The sequence below is a fragment of the Callithrix jacchus genome, chromosome 22 (assembly GCF_049354715.1).
Source record: "Callithrix jacchus isolate 240 chromosome 22, calJac240_pri, whole genome shotgun sequence".
Classification (NCBI taxonomy): Eukaryota; Metazoa; Chordata; class Mammalia; order Primates; family Cebidae; genus Callithrix; species Callithrix jacchus.
This window is the reverse complement of record NC_133523.1, coordinates 18,186,565-18,204,825: the sequence shown is the minus strand read 5'-3', so window position 1 is coordinate 18,204,825 and position 18,261 is coordinate 18,186,565. Positions and strand designations below refer to the sequence as shown.

Here is an 18,261-nt window from a genome sequence, read left to right as displayed (position 1 = left end):
CACCCCGTATCACATCTGCTGCATCCCCATGCTGCATGTGAGCCAGTGGTGCCTGGCTGAGCCGTCTCCCCCATCTCTCCCCCAGTCCCCAGGAAAACAGGCAGGCCAGGTCTGAAGAGCATTTATTCGGTCTCAGTGGGAAGGGGAAGGGGTCCAGGTGTACAGAGGGCGCAGGGCCTATGTGTACATCATGAAGCCGTGGTTGGCAAAGACAGCCTCCTCCAGGGGGCGCAGTCCATACAACTCCCCGAGCAAGGGGGGCACCCAGCGAGTTGTGTTGAACACAGACTCCCCGACCTGTGTGGGCAGTGGGGTACAGGTAGGGGCACAGCCACCCACATACGGCCTGCTGGGATCCATCCCCCAGGACCAGTGGCCACTGCGCATGGCCAGGTACTCCAGCCTTCCCCTACTGGGACCCAGCACCCAGCACCCACCACCCCCTTGGTCCCGGGCTTTCTATAGAAGGCTGTGAGAAGTCCCCCACCCCGGGCTCTGTCTCTGCAGTGGCTGGCACCCCTGCCCTCCCATCCAGGGACCCACCTTCCAGCCAGGCACATCCTTCATGATGATGGCCTCCTCCTCCAGGTTCTCCCTAAGCATGTGCAGGATCCTGCAGGGATGGGGCCAGTGGTGAGGGTGGGGCTCAATGCCCTGGGGGGCCCTGACCTAGGGCCCCTAGCAGCACCCCTTCAAGCCTCCCTCTGACCCTGCCTTCTGGTTCGCCGCCCCTGGGGTCTCCATTTAAGTCTCCATGCCTCTCTGAGGACACAGCTGATGGCCCCCATGTGCATTCTGGCCACCTTCAGGGATGCAGGTCAGGCCCTGCAGCCTGGGGCCCTCAGGCCAGTGACCTCCCAACCTTGGCTCCAGGGGCGCTACCTCCGGTCCGTTTCAGCCTGGAACAGCGGCATCAGTGCGATGCGGGCCTCAAAGTCCTCGATTTGTAGGCGCCTGTGAAAGCCCAAAACCCACTCAGCTCAGACTAGGCTGGGTGGTGGGAGCACAGGCAGCGTGGACCTCAGCCGGCCAGGGTGCTGCTGGGTGAAGAGGCGGGGAGGGGGGAGTTGGGAGAAGAGGCGGGGGGGGGTGGGCAGGAGGCAGAGGGCAGGGTGAGAGCCATGGGCAGAGCCCACCAGGAGCCTGAGAGGAGGGCGGTGTGGGCAGCTGCATGGGTGACTGCCCACAAGACTGTTGGCTTCACCCTTTCTTTTCAATTAAAAACTTTATCCTAAAAATAACTGCCTAATGATCTCGATGAGGAGGGGTGACTTCATCACGGGGCTCTGGGCCTCACATCACAAAACCACGTCCCCTTCATCTCAAAATAATCACAGGGTGTGAGGCTGGGGCAGGCGGGGCCGCACATCCCTCCTTTCTTCCCCCTGCTTTCTGGCAGTTTCCAAGTTCCCTGCAATGACCCCATCTCCCAGCCCTGCCTGGCAGGGGGTGGGAGGGAAGCAGTGCCCAGCCTGGCCCCTCCGACGAAATCCTGCTTAGAGGCCCCGAGGCAGGCCCCCACTCACATCCTAACCTGGATCCATAGGTCCCAGCCCTGCTCACTAGACACACTTTTTTTTTTTTTTTTTTTTTGGAGACAGGGTTTCGCTCTGCTGCCCAGGCTGGTCTCACACTCCTGAGCTCACACCTTGGCCTCCCAAAGTGCTGGGATTACGGGTGTGAAGACACCTCGAGGACAGCCTAGAGATGAAATGCTGGTATGGACCTGCACTTTCTGGGGCCTGGGATTGCACAGCCAAGTCCAAGGAGCCGGTGCCCCCATCGCCAGCACGGGCAGCAGTGGAGTGCTACTGTACCCTGACAACTGGCCCGGGGGACTTTCAGACAACACCACTCGGGGCCCTACCTGCGTTCACGGTTCCACTTAATTATTTTCCAGTATCCGAAGAACAGGGTTCCGATGCCCAGGGCCAGCATGCTGTAGCCTGTGGGGAGAGGCACTGCTCAGCGGGCCAGCCCCACCCCTGGGACACCTACCTTCGCAGCTCCGGGCGGCTGTTGCTGGCCCTGCTCACTCTGCAGTCAGGGGACACGGGCGGCTGTTTTCTCAGGATGAGGTTGCCTGGACTGACACCTGTGCCCCCATGCCAGGGGTTTCTGAAAGGTACAGGCCTGGCAGTGACTTCCGGAGGCCTGAGGGCCTAGATGGTGGTGGCTGGGGGACCCTGACTACACCGTCTTCTAGAAGGCTGTTTGGACCCTGGGCAGCAGGCTGGACCCATAGTGGGAGGGCGGCTCTGATAGTGCCCATGGCTGGGTCCCAGCTCCATGGGGGCTCCCGGCCACCTGGGCCACCATTCTGTGTGCTGCCCTGTGGGTGGTTTACACAGCAGCCAGGGACAGGCAGTGCCCTGTGGGGGCCGCTTAGCCACCCCCTGAGCTCTAGGGGTGGCCGTGCTACCTCTTGGCTCTGTAGGCTCAAGCCCCCTACCCTGCACGCCAGGGAGGACAGAGGCCATCATGAATATTTACTGAGCACCAGCGGGGATTTGCTCTAATCCTGACTGACGGTTGGGGCCCACTGGGGTCTTCAGGGAGGCCTGGGCTAACTGGGGTCTGGCTCCCAGGCTCACCCTGCAGCCCCCCAGATCCTTCCAGCCCCAGTCTCTTCTCCGGCAGGAGGCTTCCTGCTTGCAGGGATGAATGACAGGCTAGGGCAGGCCGGGGCCATCAACACCCAGGAAATGGCTAGCAGGTGAAGGGCGAGGCCATCTCCAGGCCTCCAGGGCACCGGGTCCTGCTCTGTGCCTTTGGGCCCTGCTCTGCACCTGCCCTGTTCTTCTGCCTTCATTCAGCTCTGCTCCTAGATGGAGCTTGTGGGACACCTCTGCTAGACCTGGAGATAAATGACAAACTGGCTCAGTTTGGACCTTGCTATTCAACCTGTTAGAAGCCCCAATCAGGGAGTAAGACATTTCCATGCTACAGCTAATGAGGGTGTGCTGGGTCCGGGCTCAGAGGCACAAGCTCTCTGGAGAGGCCTGGGGTGCTCAGGGCCAGCTCCCAGCTCTCAGCCTCCCATCTAGCACATGGAAGGTTTCATCAGCTACCTTGTTCTTTTTTTTTTTTTTTGAGACAAGCTCTCATTCTCTTACCCAGGCTAAAGTACACAAATGCAATCATGGCTCACTGCAGCCTCCAACTCCTGGGCTCAAGTGATCCTTCACCTCAGCCTCCCAAGCAACTGGGACCCCAGGTGTGTGCCACCATGTCCCGCTAACTAATTTTTGTAGAGATGGGGTCTTGCTATGTTGTCCAGGCTGGCCATATTTCGTTATTTTCAATGGCTACAGAGAACCCCGGGAATAGACCCGGGCTGCCTTCAGCCTTCTGGTGCAGAAAACAGGCCCTTGGGGAGACCCTGTGCACTCATATGCAGGCCCCTCTGTAAGATAAAGTGCAAAGAAGAAATAGTTTTGAGAGCAATGCAGGGCCTCTTGTATTCGCATGCAGCCTGTGCAGGGCGCTTCCTCCTCACTGACCACAGAGAGGCCAAGGCCCCAGGCCTCAGAGTCTGTGTCTCAGGAGCTGCCAGTCTGGTGGGGAACACATGGTGAGAGGCACACACAAAAGGGTGCAAGGGCCATTATTATTTATTTATTTTTTTTTTGAGATGGAGTTTCGCTCGTTACCCAGGCTGGAGTGCAATGGCGCGATCTTGGCTCACTGCAACCTCTGCCTCCTAAGTTCAGGCAATTCTCCTGCCTCAGCCTCCCAAGTGGCTGGGATTACAGGCATGCGCCACCATGCCCAGCTAATTTTTTGTATGTTTAGTAGAGACGGGGTTTCACCATGTTGACCAGGATGGTCTCGATCTCTTGACCTCATGATCCACCTGCCTCGGCCTCCCGAAGTGCTGGGATTACAGGCTTGAGTCACCGCGCCCGGCCAGGGCCATTATTTTTGTTTTGGGTCTTGGAGATCAGGTCTTCTTTGTTGTCCAGGCTGGAGTGCGGTGGTGGGATCAAATTTTTTTCAGCTGGGTGCAGCAGCTCATGCTTGTAATCCCAGCATTTTAGGAGGCTAATGTGAGAGGATCGCTTGACTAGCCTGGGCAACATGGTGAGATAGTTACAAAATATATATATGTTTTTTCTTTTCTTTTTTTTTTGAGATGGAATTTTACTCTTGTTGCCCACACTGGAGTTCAGTGGCGTGATCTTGGCTCACTGCAACCTCTGCCTCCTGGGTTCAAGTGATTCTCACTCATGCCTCAGCCTCCCGAGTAACTAGGATTACAGGTGCCCGTCACCACACCCAGCTAATTTTCGTATTTTTGGTAGAGCTAATTTTAGCTAATTTTCACCATCTTGGCCAGGCTGGTCTCGAACTCCTGACCTCAGGTGATCCACCCACCTCAGCCTCCCAAAGTGCTGGGATTACAGCAGTTCTGTCTCAGGCTCCTGAGTAGCTGGGACTACAGGTTTCACCATGTTAGCCAGGCTAACTGCACCCAGTCCAAAAAATATATACATATATTTTTTGAGATGGCATCTTGCTCTGTCACCAGGCTAGAGTGCAGTGGCGTGACTTCGGCTTACTGCAACCTCTGGCTCCAGGTTCAAGCGATTCTCCTGCCTCAGTCTCCTGAGTAGCTGGGACACAGGGGCATGCCACCATATCCAGCTAATTGTTTTTTGTTTTTGTTTTTGTTTTTTTTGAAACAGAATTTCACTCTTGTTGCCCAGGCTGAAGTGCAGTGGTGTGACCTCGGCTCACTGCAACCTCCGCCTCCCAGGTTCAAGCAATTCTCCTGTCTCAGCCTCCCGAGTAGCTGAGATTTCAGGCATGCACCACCATGCCCAGCTAATTTTTGTATTTTTAGTAGAGATGGAGTTTCTCCATGTTGGTCAGGCTGGTCTTGAATTCCTGATCTCAGGTGATCCACCTGCCTTGGCCTCCCAAAGTGCTGGGATTACAGGCATGAACCACCTTGCCAGGCCCAAAATATGTATTTTTAAATTAGCTAGGTGTGGTGACACATATCTGTGGTCCCGCCTACTTGGATGGCTGAGGCAGGAGGATCAATTAAGCCCAAGAAGTCAAGGCTGCAGTGAGCTGAGATGGCGCCACTGTCCTCCCAGCCTAGGTGACAGAGAAAACTGAGTCAAAAAAAAAGGGCCGCATGCGGTGGCTCATGCCTATAATCCCAGCACTTTGGGAGGCTGAGGTGGGCGGACTGCCTGAGGTCAGGGGTTCGAGACCAGCCTGGCTAACATGGTGGAACCCCATCTTGACTAAAAATACAAAGAGAGCCAGGTGTGATGGCACACGCCTGTAGTCCCAGCTACTCAGGAGCCTGAGACAGAACTGCCTGGACCCAGGAGGTGGAGCTTGCACTGAGCCAAGATCATGCCACTGCACTCCAGCCTGGGTGACAGAGAGAGACTTTGTCTCAAACAAACAAAAAAAATCTATGTTGCCCAGGCTGGTTTAGAACTCCTGGCCTCAAGCGATCCTTCCACCTCAGCCTCCCAAAGTGTTGGGACTACCGGCATGAGCCACTGTGCCCAGCTTTGGCCATTCTTAGAGAAGACCTAAATAAATAAAAACACATCCTGTGTTCAAAGACTGGAGTACCTAGCACTGTGCAAACAGCAACACTCTCCAAACTGACACAGATTCAAAAAGCAATCCCCATCAGAATCCCAACCATTTCTTTTCCTCTTTGCAGAAACTGACAAGCAGGTTGGGAAATTCATATGGAAATGCAAGGGACCAAAATAGCCAAAACAATTTTGAAAAAGAACAAGTTGGAAGACTCACACTTCACCATTTCAAAACTTATCCCACAGCTGTGTGTACAAGACCGGGGCACTGGAACAGGACAGAGACGTCCATCACTGGAACAGAACTGAGAGTCCAGAAATAAACCCTCACATTTACGGTCAGTTGATTTTTGGACAAGGGTGCCAAGATAATTCAATGAGGGAGAAAACAGTCTTTTCAATAAATGGGATAACCGGACAGCCACATGCTTAAGAATGAGGATGCATTCTTCCTTATCCCAATCACAAATTTTCTTTTTCCCATCCACAAAAATGAACTCAAAAGGATCAAAGATCTAAGTGTAAGAGCTAAAACTATAATACTCTTAGAAGAAAATGTAGGCTGGGTGTGGTGGCTCACACCTGTAATCCCAGCACTTTGGGAGGCCAAAGTGGCGATCACCTGAGGCCAGGAGTTTGAGACCACCCTGATCAACATGGAGAAACCCTGTCTCTATAAAAAAACACAAAAATTAGCCGTGCGTGATTGCACATGCCTGTAATCCCAGCTCACCAGAACCTCTGCCTCCTGGCTTCAAGCGATTCTCCTGCCTTGGCCTCCCTAGTAGCTGGGACTACAGGCACCTGCCACCACGCCCAGCTAATTTTTCATGTTTTCAGTAGAGATGGGGTTTCACCGTGTTAGCCAGGATAATCTTGATCTCTTGACCTTGTGATCCGCCTGCCTCGGCTAATTTTTATATTTTTAGTAGAGATGGGGTTTGGTCATAGTGGTCAGGCTGGTCTCCAACTCCTGACCTGCTGCCCTTGGCCTCGCAAAGTGCTGGGATTACAGGCAGGAGTCACCGCACCCGGCCTGGACTTCATTGAAATTAAAAACTTTTGTGCTATAAATGAAACTACTATTAGCTGAAAAGACAACATATATATTCTTACAACTCAATTAATTCAATACTTTTTTTTTTTTAGATGGAGTCTCGCTCTGTAGCCCAGGCTGGAGTGCAGTGGCTCGATCTCGGCTCACTGCAACCTCTGCCTCCTGGGTCCCAGTTCAAGCAATTCTCCTACCTCAGCCTCCCAAGTAGCTGGGATTACGGGCACGGGCCACCATACCCAGCTAATTTTTGTACGTTTTAGTAGAGACTGGGTTTCACCATGTTGGCCAGTCTGGTCTTGAACTCCTGACTTTGTGATCCACCCGCCTCGGTCTCCCAAAGTGCTGGGATTACAGGCGTGAGCCATCACGCCCGGCCAATAATTCAACACTTTTTTAAAAACCTACTAAAAATACATAAAGGATTTGAATAGACATTTCTCCAAGACAGACATCCAAATGGCCAATAAACACATGAAAAGGTGTGGCTCACTCCTAGAATCTCAGCACTTTGGGAGCCCAAGGCGGGAGGATAGTGTGAGCCCAGGAGTTCAACACCAGCCTGGGCAACATTGAAAGACCCCATCTCTTGAAAAAAAATAAATAAATAAAAATAATAAAACACGCCGGGCACGGTGGCTCAAGCCTGAATCCCAGCACTTTGGGAGGCCAAGGCGGGTGGATCACGAGGTCAAGAGATCGAGACCATCATGGTCAACATGGTGAAACCCCGTCTCTACTAAAAATACAAAAAATTAGCTGGGCACGGTGGCGCGTGCCTGTAATCCCAGCTACTCAGGAGGCTGAGGCAGGAGAATTGCCTGAATCCAGGAGGCGAAGGTTGCGGTGAGCCGAGATCGCGCCATTGCACTCCAGCCTGGGTAACAAGAGCAAAACTCCGTCTCAAAAAAAAAAAACAAAGCAAAATCTTTACCTCATCCCATATATGAAAATTAACTCAAAATGGATGAAAGATCCAAATATCAAAAGCTAAATCTATAAAACTCTTAGAAGAAAACACAGGAGGGCCGGGCACGGTGGCTCATGCCTGTAATCCCAGCACTTTGGGAGGCCGAGGTGGGTGGATCACGAGGTCAAGAGATCGAGACCATCCTGGTCAACCTGGTGAAACCCCACCTCTACTAAAAATACAGAAAATTAGCTGGGCATGGTGGTGCGCGCCCAGCTACTTAGGAGGCTGAGGCAGGAGAATTGCCTGAACCCAGGAGGCGGAGGTGGCGGTGAGCCGAGATCGCGCCATTGCACTCCAGCCTGGGAAACAAGAGCGAAACTCCGTCTCAAAAAAATAATAATAATAAAACACATGAAAAGATGTTCGACCTCATCAGCCAGCAGTGAAATGCAAATCAACGATCGATACCCAGAAGACTGAGCAGAAAAAAACCCAAAAAGAACTAAAAAATTCCACTATAATGAAAACCCGCTTTACATGTGCTAGGATGGCTATGATCAAAAATACGGAAAATAATCAGTGTTGTGGAGACGCAGAGAAATAGGAACTCTCACACTGCAGGTGGGAACAGAAAATGGTGCGGCCAAGTTGGAAAACAATTTGGCAGTTCCTCAAAATGGTAAACATGAAGTAACCATATGATCCAGTGGTTTGTCTCTTCGAGGGTATTTCACGTGGGAGAAATGAAAACCTCCATCCATACAAACAGCTGAATGGCATGAATGTTCATGGCAGCAGAACTCACAGTATTCACAGCAGCTAAAAAGGTGGACGACCCAAGTGCCCCAACAAATGAATGAAAACACAACACACAGTGCGGCCACACAATGGATATTGATCAGCCAGAGGCAAAAGGCCACACAGTCTATGAATCCACTGATACGAAATGCCCAGAACAGGCAAATCCAGAAAGACAGGAAGCAGATGAGTGCTTGCCAGGGGTGGGATGACTGATAATAGGGAGGATGGGGCTTCTTTTGGGGTGATGAAAGCGGTCTGAATTCTGATCATGGCAACAGTTGCACAACTCTATGAACATACTAAAAAAAAAAAAAATCAATAAATTGGACACAATTCATCATTAGTATTATTTTTGAGACAAAGTCTCACTCTGTCACCAGGCTGGAGTGCAGTGGCACAATCTTGGCTCACTCCGCCTCCCATGTTCAAGCGATTCTCCTGCCTCAACCTCCTGAGTAGCTGGGATTACAGGTGTGCACCACCATGCCTGACTAACTCTTGTATTTAGCAGAGACAGGGTTTTGCCATGTTGGCCAGGCTGTTCTCGAACTCCTGACCTCACGAGATCCACCGGCTTTGACCTCAAAGGGCTGAGATTACAGGCAAGACCCACCGCTCCCAGCCAGTAAATCAGACAGATTTTAAATGGGTGAATTGTATGGTATGGTATGGGACTCTCAATAAAGATATTAGAGATATAAGATGAAAAGGAAAGGGCTGCCTGCTAGGCTCAGGAGGGAGTGGGGACAGGAGAACTGGGTGTGGGAGATAGTGGGGGTAGGGGTGGAAGTCATTTCAAGAGGGGCATGGATTAAAAGCAGCCTGGACGCTGGCAGTGAGTGAATGGCTGGGCAAGGCAGAGAGGGGAGCAGGTGCCAGGCTTGGGGCCACCAGGCCTTGAACAGAAGCAAAGAAGGTAGGTCTGATGGGGGAGGGCCGCTGAGGACCATGGCTCAGGAGAGGCAGGGGACCAGCCCAGCGTGGTGGCGTGCACCTGTAGTCCCAGCTACTCAGGAGGCAGATGTAGGAGAATCCCTTGAATCCAGGAGATGGAGGTTGCGGTGAGCCAAGGTCGTGCCATTGCACTCCAGCTCGGGCAAGAACAAAATTCCATCTCAAAAAAAAAAGGGAGGGGCAACGGAGGAGGACAGGGGGCCTGTGCACTTGCTCTTCTGTTGCAGAGCAGGCTGCTTCTCAGAGAAGCCCTCCTGGCACATCCTGGCTTAAGTGGGCCCAGGTTATCCCAGGCCTCACCAACTAGAAATCCTGGCATGACATGTTGTATCTCTTCAGCTCAGCTGTGAGCACTTGGGGACAGGGCCCCGCACCATGTGCTCACTCAACAATGAAAGCAGGGCCACAAACAAACAGCACACCAGCAGAGGGGAATCCTCCTCGCTCCTCTGCTGTGAAAGGCTGGGGTGGGTATGTATGAGCTGTAACAAAAGTCCACGACCTTAGGAGACCCAACCCCAAGCAGTGGTATTTAGGGCACCACAATGCTGTGTATTTATATAAAAATCAGATGCCACGGCCCGGCGCGGTGGCTCACGCCTATCATCCCAACACTTTGGAAGGTCGACGCAGGCAGATCACATGTCGTCAGGAGTTCGAGACCAGCCTGGCCAACATCATGAAACCCCATTTCTACTAAAAATACAAAAAGTAGCCAGGCATGGTGGGGCACACCTGTTATTCCAGCAACTTGGGAAGCAGAGACAAGAGAATTGCTTGAACCCGGGAGGCAGAAGTTGCAATGAGCTAAGATCGCACCACTGCACTCCAGCTTGAGTGACTGAGCAAGACTCAGTCTCAAAAAAAAAAAAAAAAAAAAAAAAGAGAGATGCTAGAAGTGGGGAGCTCAGGGAGCCCCCAGGGCTGGCGTCCTTCTGTGGCCTGGTCTGGCTACAGGTCTCACAGGTGCACATTTAGAGAGAGACCCTGTGTTGCACACCTGAGATAGCTAACCTGGGTAGACCAGGTTACACCTGAGAAAAATGAGACTTGGCCAGGCACAGTGGCTCATGCCTGTAATCCCAGCACTTTGGGAGGCTGAGGCTGGGGGATCACCTGAGATCAGGAGTTTGAGACCAGCCTGGTCAACATGGTGAAACCCCGTCTCTACCAACATTACAAAAAAAAAAAAAAAAATTAGCCAGGCGCAGTGGCAGGCACCTGTAATCTGTAATCCCAGCTACCAGGGAGGCTGAGGCAGGAGAATCACTTGAACCTGGGAGGCAGAGGTTGCAGTGAGATGAGATCGTACCACTGCTCTCCAGCCTAGGCAACAGAGCAAGAGTTGGCCTCAAAAAATAAAACATAAAATAAAAGCCTGGGTGTGATGGCTCCCACCTGTAATCCCAGCACTTTAGGAGGCCGAGGCAGGTGGATCACCTGAGGTCAGGAGTTTGAGACTAGCCTGACCAATATGGTGAAACCCTGTCTCTACTAAAAATACAAAAACTAGCCAGGCATGGTGGCAGGCAACTGTAGTCCCAGCTACTCAGGAGGCTGAGACAGGAGAATAGCTTGAACCCAGGAGGTGAAGACTGCAGTGAGCCAAGATTGGGCCACTGCACTCCAGCCTGGGTGACAGTCAGACTCTGTCTCAGAAAAAAACAAAGAAAAATGAGAAAACTCAGAATGCATTATATTCCTCCAATGTGTTCTGGGACAGGACTCGTGGGCGAGATCCAGCCTGAAGCCTCTTTTTTTTTTTTTTTTTTTTTAATTTTTGGTAGAGGTGGGGGTCTCACTATGTTGCCCAGAATGGTCATAAACTCCTGGGCTCAAGCCATCCTCCCGCCTCAGCCTCCCAAAGTGTGGGGATTCCAAGCATGAGGCATCTGGCTGAAAGGCAGCCTGTTTTTGTATAGCCCTCAGGCTAAGAACACTTTCCATTTGTAAATGGTTGTCTCAGTAACTGAACCATTCTGGCCAGCCAAACCCAAAATACTTGTCATCTGGCCCTTTATAGAAAAAGTCTGCCAATCTCAGTTCTGGGATACAAGAAAAACAAAAAGGGAAGCTGGCCGCGGTGACTCATGCCTGTAATTCCAGCACTTTGGGAGGCTGAGGCTGGAGGATCACTTGAGCCCAAGAGTTTGAGACCAGCCTGGTCAACACAGCTGAACCCGTCTCTATAAAAAATAAAAGGAAACCGGCTGTAGCTCACGCCTATAATCCCAGCACTTTGGGAGGCCGAGGTGGGCGGATCACGAGGTCAAGAGATTGAGACCATCCTGGTCAACGAGGTGAAACCCCGTCTCTACTAAAAATACAAAAATTAGCTGGGCATGGTGGTGCGTGCCTGTAATCCCAGCTACTCAGGAGGCTGAGGCAGGAGAATTGCCTGAACCCAGGAGGCGGAGGTTGCAGTGAGCCGAGATCGTGCCATTGCACTCCAGCCTGGGTAACAAGAGCGAAACTCCGTCTCAAAAAAATAAAATAAAATAAATAAAAGGAAACCAAGAAGGAGCTGAGGAGGACTTTTCACTTCACACTGACTTTTCTACTGTCTGAATTGTTACATTTTTAAATTACCATGCTCATTTTTTTGTTGTTGTTTTCTAATCGAAGCATAATGTGGATGACATGTAATTTAAATGTAAAGTTTGATGAATTAAGAGACATGCATTCCGCAGAGCAAGGTGGCTGTGCCTGTAGTCCCATCCGTTTGGGAAGCCGATAGAGGTGTATCACTTGAGCCCAGGAGTTCAAGCCAGCCTGGGCAAGCTGTTGAGATCCCATCTCTACAGAAAATACAAAAAGCCAGGTGCAGGCTTATACTCCCAGCTACTCAGGAGGCTGAGGTGGGAGGATGGCTTGAGCCCAAGGGGCGGAGGTTGCCGAGATCACTCTAGCCCGGGCAACAGAACGATACCCTGTCTCAAAAAAAAAAAAAAAAAAAAAAAAAGTAACGTATGTATTCACCCTTAAATTATGTTTAAAGGTTTGTATTTGTCTGTTAAACCTGGGGACTGAGTATGGGCACCTTTTAAGTTCTCTTTTTCATTCTTCTGTGTTGAGCCCGATAACAAAATTTAACATGCTACCTAAAACATTTGAAAAGTTTAAGAATAAGGATTGCTGGGACACTTTGCAGGCGCGGGGCTGCCTGCAGGGAACCACCGCATCGAACTTCTTGTAAATTACCCCCAGGTTCCAGGTTGCGGCCTTAGCCTTGCCTTGGGGAGTCGCGGCCTCTTTTGGGCCTCAGTTTCCGCATCTGAGAAACCCAAGGGTGGCCGAGGGCCAGGGCGCAGGCTATGCCTCAGTTTAACCTACGGTAAAATGTAAATAATCAAAGGGACCAATCTCCTGGGCTGTTACGAGAAGGAGGCGGAGCTGGGAAAGCGCTCAACAAACTGCAGCAGTTACTGTTATTATTATAGAAGCTATGGGGGATCTCCGGACTCCGCCTCCGGTCACACCGCCGGGGAAACTGCGGCCCGCTTGTGTCCCCGGAACCCCGCCCCTGAGTCCCGAGTGCCCAGACTCTGAGACCCCGACGCAGAGAGATACTGACCTGACAGTCCTCGACGCGGCAAGTTCCGTTTGTAGTCGATGGGCCCATAGCCCCCCGCCGGGGGCATGTCCTGCTTCACCTTCGACGCCGCCATACTCACTGGATCCCGCACTTCCGGCTCCGGGCGGAAGTGACATGTGCCACCGCCATGATGAGTGTGGCGGAATCATTTGAGATCATCTTCCGCAGCGCTGGGAAGCCGCGGGGACTAGTGTAACTACTCGACCGCGCCTGAGAGCTCTGACTGCTGACCCTGGGTCCGAATGCGCAGCTAGGCTGCAGCTGAGGAGTCATTATTCCTTCTTTCCCCCAGACCGGGCGTGTCTCAGTCGCTAGGACCCCCTGGTTCTTGCATTAAAGGCCCTCGCGTTCACTTTGCTTCTGGGGTGTTGTGTAGGCCAGTCAGAAACTCGGAGCTCCCTAGAGCCAGGTGCCCCAGTTAAGGCCCCTTTTCCCGTTTTAGCCCTCGCTAGGGACTCTACCGGAAGCCCAGGGCTCGACGTAGTCACGGGCTGGGTACATGATGTTGGGGAACAGCTGCTGCTCGATTTCGGACTCAACCCAATCCCAGGAGCGGATTCTGCTCCCTGGTGGTGGTGGGTATCCCTCGCTAGTGGCCTCTCATCGGAAACTGACCATTCAGGGTAATTATGAGTCACAAAGCAGGGAGGCTAGGGTGGCCCCAGGGCGGGGTCCCGGACCCCAAGGCGGAGTGACGCCCGAGGCCACTTCACAAGGCAAAAATTGTTACGGGGCAATAAAAGGCGTAACAGCGGCCAAGGAGCGGCAGTGGGCACATGGGGGTGCGGGGATGCAGGTGCCAAGCGCCATGGGTTAGACCCGAGATTGGAGTCCGGCCGCCCCCCAACAGCAGCCGCCTCCTGCTCCGCGTGCGCCCCAGGCGCCACCATGTCGGGTGACAAACTCCTGAGCGAACTCGGTTATAAGCTGGGCCGCACAATTGGAGAGGGCAGCTACTCCAAGGTGAAGGTGGCCACGTCCAAGAAGTACAAGGGTACCGTGGCCATCAAGGTGGTGGACCGGCGGCGGGCGCCCCCGGACTTCGTCAACAAGTTCCTGCCGCGAGAGCTGTCCATCCTGCGGGGCGTGCGGCACCCTCACATCGTGCACGTCTTCGAGTTCATTGAGGTATGCAACGGGAAGCTGTACATTGTGATGGAAGCTGCCGCCACCGACCTACTGCAGGCCGTGCAGCGCAACGGGCACATCCCCGGAGTGCAGGCTCGTGACCTCTTCACGCAGATCGCCGGCGCCGTGCGCTACCTGCACGATCACCACCTGGTGCACCGCGACCTCAAGTGCGAAAACGTGCTGCTGAGCCCGGACGAGCGCCGCGTCAAGCTCACAGACTTCGGCTTTGGCCGCCAAGCTCACGGTTACCCAGACCTGAGCACCACCTACTGCGGCTCCGCCGCCTACGCGTCACCGGAGGTGCTCCTGGGTATCCCCTACGACCCCAAGAAATACGACGTGTGGAGCATGGGCGTCGTGCTCTACGTCATGGTCACCGGGTGCATGCCCTTCGACGACTCGGACATCGCCGGTCTGCCCCGGCGCCAGAAGCGCGGCGTGCTCTACCCCGAAGGCCTGGAGCTCTCCGAGCGCTGCAAGGCCCTGATCGCCGAGCTGCTGCAGTTCAGCCCGTCCGCCAGGCCCTCGGCAGGCCAGGTAGCGCGCAACTGCTGGCTACGCGCCGGGGACTCGGGCTAGAAGCCCAGGTTCCCGCAATTCCTGCAGCCGAGGATACTGAGCCAGCGCAGCGGACGCACGACAGGCGCGCTTGAGGGAACCCAAGCTGCCGCGCGTTACTGCGCATGAGCCTTCTCGCTTCCCCTTCCCTCCCCTCCCCTCCCTCCCACCCGCCACGCAGGCTGCAGTTGCCCGGGTTCGGACTCCAAGTCCTCCACGAACCGGAGAGCTGGAGGCGCATGCGCCTCCGTAATTCCTAGCCACCGGGCCCCGTGAGGGACGAGACCAGAGGGGACAGAAGCGTTGCGTCTGCGCGGAACGAGCTCAGGTTCTGAGCGGAGGGGGTCCCTTCCCCAACCAGCTGAGGGTACTCGGTTCCCGATTGGAACCTGCAATAAACTCGCTGTTCCTTGCACCTGACTCTAATGGTGGCACCCCATTTACGGACCAGTGGGGAAGGGGTTGCTCCGTCCGGGGAAGGCGGGCGCCGGGCGCGGGTCTCCTAATTTTAGTCAGGCATGTTGAGGTTCTTGCTCCAAGACCCAAAAGGGAGTCGGGAGGATTCGAACCTGGACCTTTTGGGCAAAAATCGAAGGACCTTTGTTGTCTCCGGGTCATGATGGTTCTGTGACGCTGGGCTGGGGAGCAAGTAGACCCCTCCGCCACCCATCCACATCTTTTTTTTTTTTTTTTTTTTTTTTTTTTGAGAGACAGTTTTTCTCTTGTTGCCCCAAGCTGGAGTGCAGCGGCACAATCTCGGCTCACTTGCAGCCTCCACCCCCCGGGTTCAAGCGATTCTCCTGCCTCAGCCTCCCGAGTAGCTGGGATTACAGGCATGCGCCACCACGCCCAGCTAATTTTGTATTTTTAGTAAAGACAGGTTTCTCCATGTTGGTTAGGCTGGTCTCGAACTCCCGACCTCCGGTGATCTACCCACCTCGGCCTCCCAAAGTGCTGGGATTACAGGTGTGAGCCACCGCACTGGGTCATTTTGTTTTGTTTTGTTTGATACAGGGTCTCTCTCTGTTGCCCAAGCTGGAGTGCAGTGGGGCAGTCGTGGAGCATTGCAGTCTCCACCTCCTGGGTTCAAGCAATTCTCATGCCTTTGCCTCCTGAGTGTCTGGGACTACAGGTGCAGGCCACCACACCAGGCTAATTTTTTGTATTTTTAGTAGAGACAGGGTTACCATATTGGCCAGGCTGTTCTTGAACTCCTGACCTCAAGTGATCCACCTGCCTCAACCTCCCTAAGTGCTGGAATTACAGGCGTGAACCACTGGACCTGGCTCACAGCTGTGATTTGAACCCAGATCTAGCCACAGTGGGGGTGGGGGTGACGGTGGAAGCCCTTCCTGCTGTGGGTCCCTGTCCTCTGGGGAAGAGGGGGTAGGGGAAGTTGGGGTAGGGCTGGGTGTGAGTCAGCTGGACCCACTAGCTCGTTCCCTCTGTTCGTTCATGTAGTCATGCATGAGCACCTACTATCTGCCAGGCCCCCGAGTTCATGGCGAAGAGACTTGGGCCCATCCCTGCCAGAAACGAGACAATTGAAAAGTCAAGTAAAATAAAAGAATGACATGGAAATAAAATAATTGTAAGTTGTGCTAAATGCCAGATAGAGTTGGGAGGTGTTCAAGGAGGGACTCTGGGTAGGGCATGGTGGCTCACTCCTGCAATCCCAGAACTTTGGGAAGCTGAGGCAGACGGATTGCTTGAGCCCAGGAATTAGAGACCAACCTGGGCAACACAGCAAGATCCCCATCTATATAAAAAATTTAAAAATTAGCTGGGTGTGGTGGCGTGTCTCAGCTACTTGGGAAGGTGAGGTGAGAGGATCACTTGGACCTGGGAGTTCAAGGCTGCAGTGAGCTGTTATCATGTCACTGCACTTCAGCCTGGACCACAGAGTGAGGCCCAGTCTCAGAAAAAAAAAAACAAGGGACTCTGAAGCTGAGGGAAACAGTCCAGGTGTTGCCCAGGAAGAAGAGAGCTGGCGTGTTTGAGTAAGGTCAGTAAGCTTATTTGCCTGGAATAGGGAGAGAGGAAGGGAGAGGAGGAGAAAGAGGTAAGGAGGAAATCAAGAGGGGACTGCACAGGGCCTGGGAGTGGCTGCGATTTGGGAAATATGGGGAAATGGGGTGTATTAGGAAATCCTAATCCTGCCTATCTGCAGATGAGCCCCACATAGCTGGTCTTCTGGTGAGTGTCCCCATGGACACAGTCCCTGCTCAGTCTCAATGGCTTTCTGGTGCCCTGGGGATGCAGTGCCAGCTCTATCTTCACTGCCTCCAAATAGGGTACAGCTCTGTCCCCCTCAGTTTTGCAGATGAGGAAACCAAGGCTAAAAGAGGGGCAGTGCCTAGACGCCAGTCCTGGCTAGACCATGTCAGAGTGGAAGCGGAAAACCTGGATCCAGGGGCCGGGCATGGGTGGCTCATGCCAGTTATCCCAGCACTTCTGGAGGCTGAGGTGGGCCAATCACTTGAGGTCAGGAGTTTGAGATTGGGCTGGCCAACATGGTAAAACCCCACCTGTACTAAATACAAAAATTAGTCCGACATGGGTGGCTTGCACCTGCAGTCCTTGCTATTCAGCAGACTGGGTCAGGAGAACCACTTGAACCCGAAAAATGGAGGTTACAGTGAACCAAGATCGCACCACTGCCCTCCAACCTAGGCAACAGAGCAAGACTGTCTCAAAACAAACAAACAAAACAACAACCTAGCAGCCTGGTGCGGTGGCTCACACCTGGAATCCCAACACTTTTGGGAGGCCGAGATGGGTGGATCATCTGAGGTCAGGAGTTCAAGACCAGCCTGGCCAACATGGTATAGCCTGGTCTCTACTAATTATGCAAAAATTAGCTGGGTATGGTGGCGCGTGCCTGTAATTCCAGCTACTGGGGAGGCTGAGGCAGAAGAATCGCTTGAACCCAGGAGGCAGAGGTTGCAGTGAGCCGAGAATGCACTACTGCACTCCAGCCTGGGTAACAAGAGCGAAACTGTCTCCAAAACAAAGAAACAAAAACAGAAAGAAAAGAAAAAGAGAAAAAAGAAAACCTAGCTCCTCTGGTTTAGTCGAAGGGTGCCGCTCCTGACTGGGGCCATGCCTCGGGCTCCCCACCTGAAAAATGAGGGCAGGAACCCATCCTAGGGGCTAGTGGGCGTGGCTTGCGAGTGGGCGTGGCTGGAGGACTGAGCCCAGGGCCTTTCCTAGGCTCCCGCTACATTTAGTTAAATCCACGCCCTCGCCCCGCCTTCCCGCCCAGGCCCATGGCACTGCCCGTTTTTGTTCATGACCTGCCACGCTGGCTCCTGCCTCCGAGGCTTTGCACACTTCTGTCACTTTTCCCCTCTTCGAGACTTGCCTAAAATGTCACCCCCTGTCCTCCTCTCAAGGTGCTTTATGTTTCTGTCTGGATAGCTCCTGCCACATCTCCAGGCCCCAGGGCGTAGCACGTCCTTTTGTCCACCGATGAATCTGTGGGAGCATATGGGGTTAGGGGGTCTCTGCCTGCCTCATGGCCACAGACCCAATTCAAAGGGGATGAGGTGTCAGGGACAAGGGGTGTCCCATTTTCTCAGCTGGAGAAGCTATTTGAGACCATGACCCAGGACCGCCCCTTGGATCTGCCCCAGGTGCACTGAGGAGCCTGTGCCCAATCCAGGGAAGCAGAGCCTCACCAGGG

The 18,261-nt window shown here is 53.4% G+C and overlaps 2 protein-coding genes across 2 annotated transcripts; one reads left to right on the top strand and one right to left on the bottom strand.

Moving 5' to 3' along the window:
- Positions 1-105: 105 nt before the first annotated feature.
- NDUFA13 (NADH:ubiquinone oxidoreductase subunit A13) lies at positions 106-12,974 on the bottom strand. Its single transcript, XM_008990594.5, has 5 exons — positions 12,867-12,974; positions 1,868-1,946; positions 883-954; positions 544-613; positions 106-297 (listed from the first exon to the last, which is right to left on the bottom strand). The coding sequence occupies exons 1-5, from the start codon at positions 12,958-12,960 to the stop codon at positions 178-180; spliced, it is 435 nt and encodes a 144-aa protein (XP_008988842.1). The 5' UTR covers positions 12,961-12,974; the 3' UTR covers positions 106-177.
- Positions 12,975-13,654: 680 nt separating this feature from the next.
- TSSK6 (testis specific serine kinase 6) lies at positions 13,655-14,989 on the top strand. Its single transcript, XM_002763747.6, has one exon. The coding sequence runs from the start codon at positions 13,776-13,778 to the stop codon at positions 14,595-14,597; it is 822 nt and encodes a 273-aa protein (XP_002763793.1). The 5' UTR covers positions 13,655-13,775; the 3' UTR covers positions 14,598-14,989.
- The last annotated feature ends 3,272 nt before the right edge of the window (positions 14,990-18,261 follow it).

Bases quoted from the DNA above. Each gene is read 5' to 3' on its own strand.
- NDUFA13 (XM_008990594.5), bottom strand. From the start codon at position 12,960: ATGGCGGCGTCGAAGGTGAAGCAGGACATGCCCCCGGCGGGGGGCTAT. The intron at 955-1,867 runs GTAGGGCCCCGA...GGGCTTTCACAG, and splicing joins AAGTGGAACCGTGAACGCAG to GCGCCTACAAATCGAGGACT. The intron at 298-543 runs GTGGGTCCCTGG...CTGCCCACACAG, and splicing joins AGGATGTGCCTGGCTGGAAG to GTCGGGGAGTCTGTGTTCAA.
- TSSK6 (XM_002763747.6), top strand. From the start codon at position 13,776: ATGTCGGGTGACAAACTCCTGAGCGAACTCGGTTATAAGCTGGGCCGC.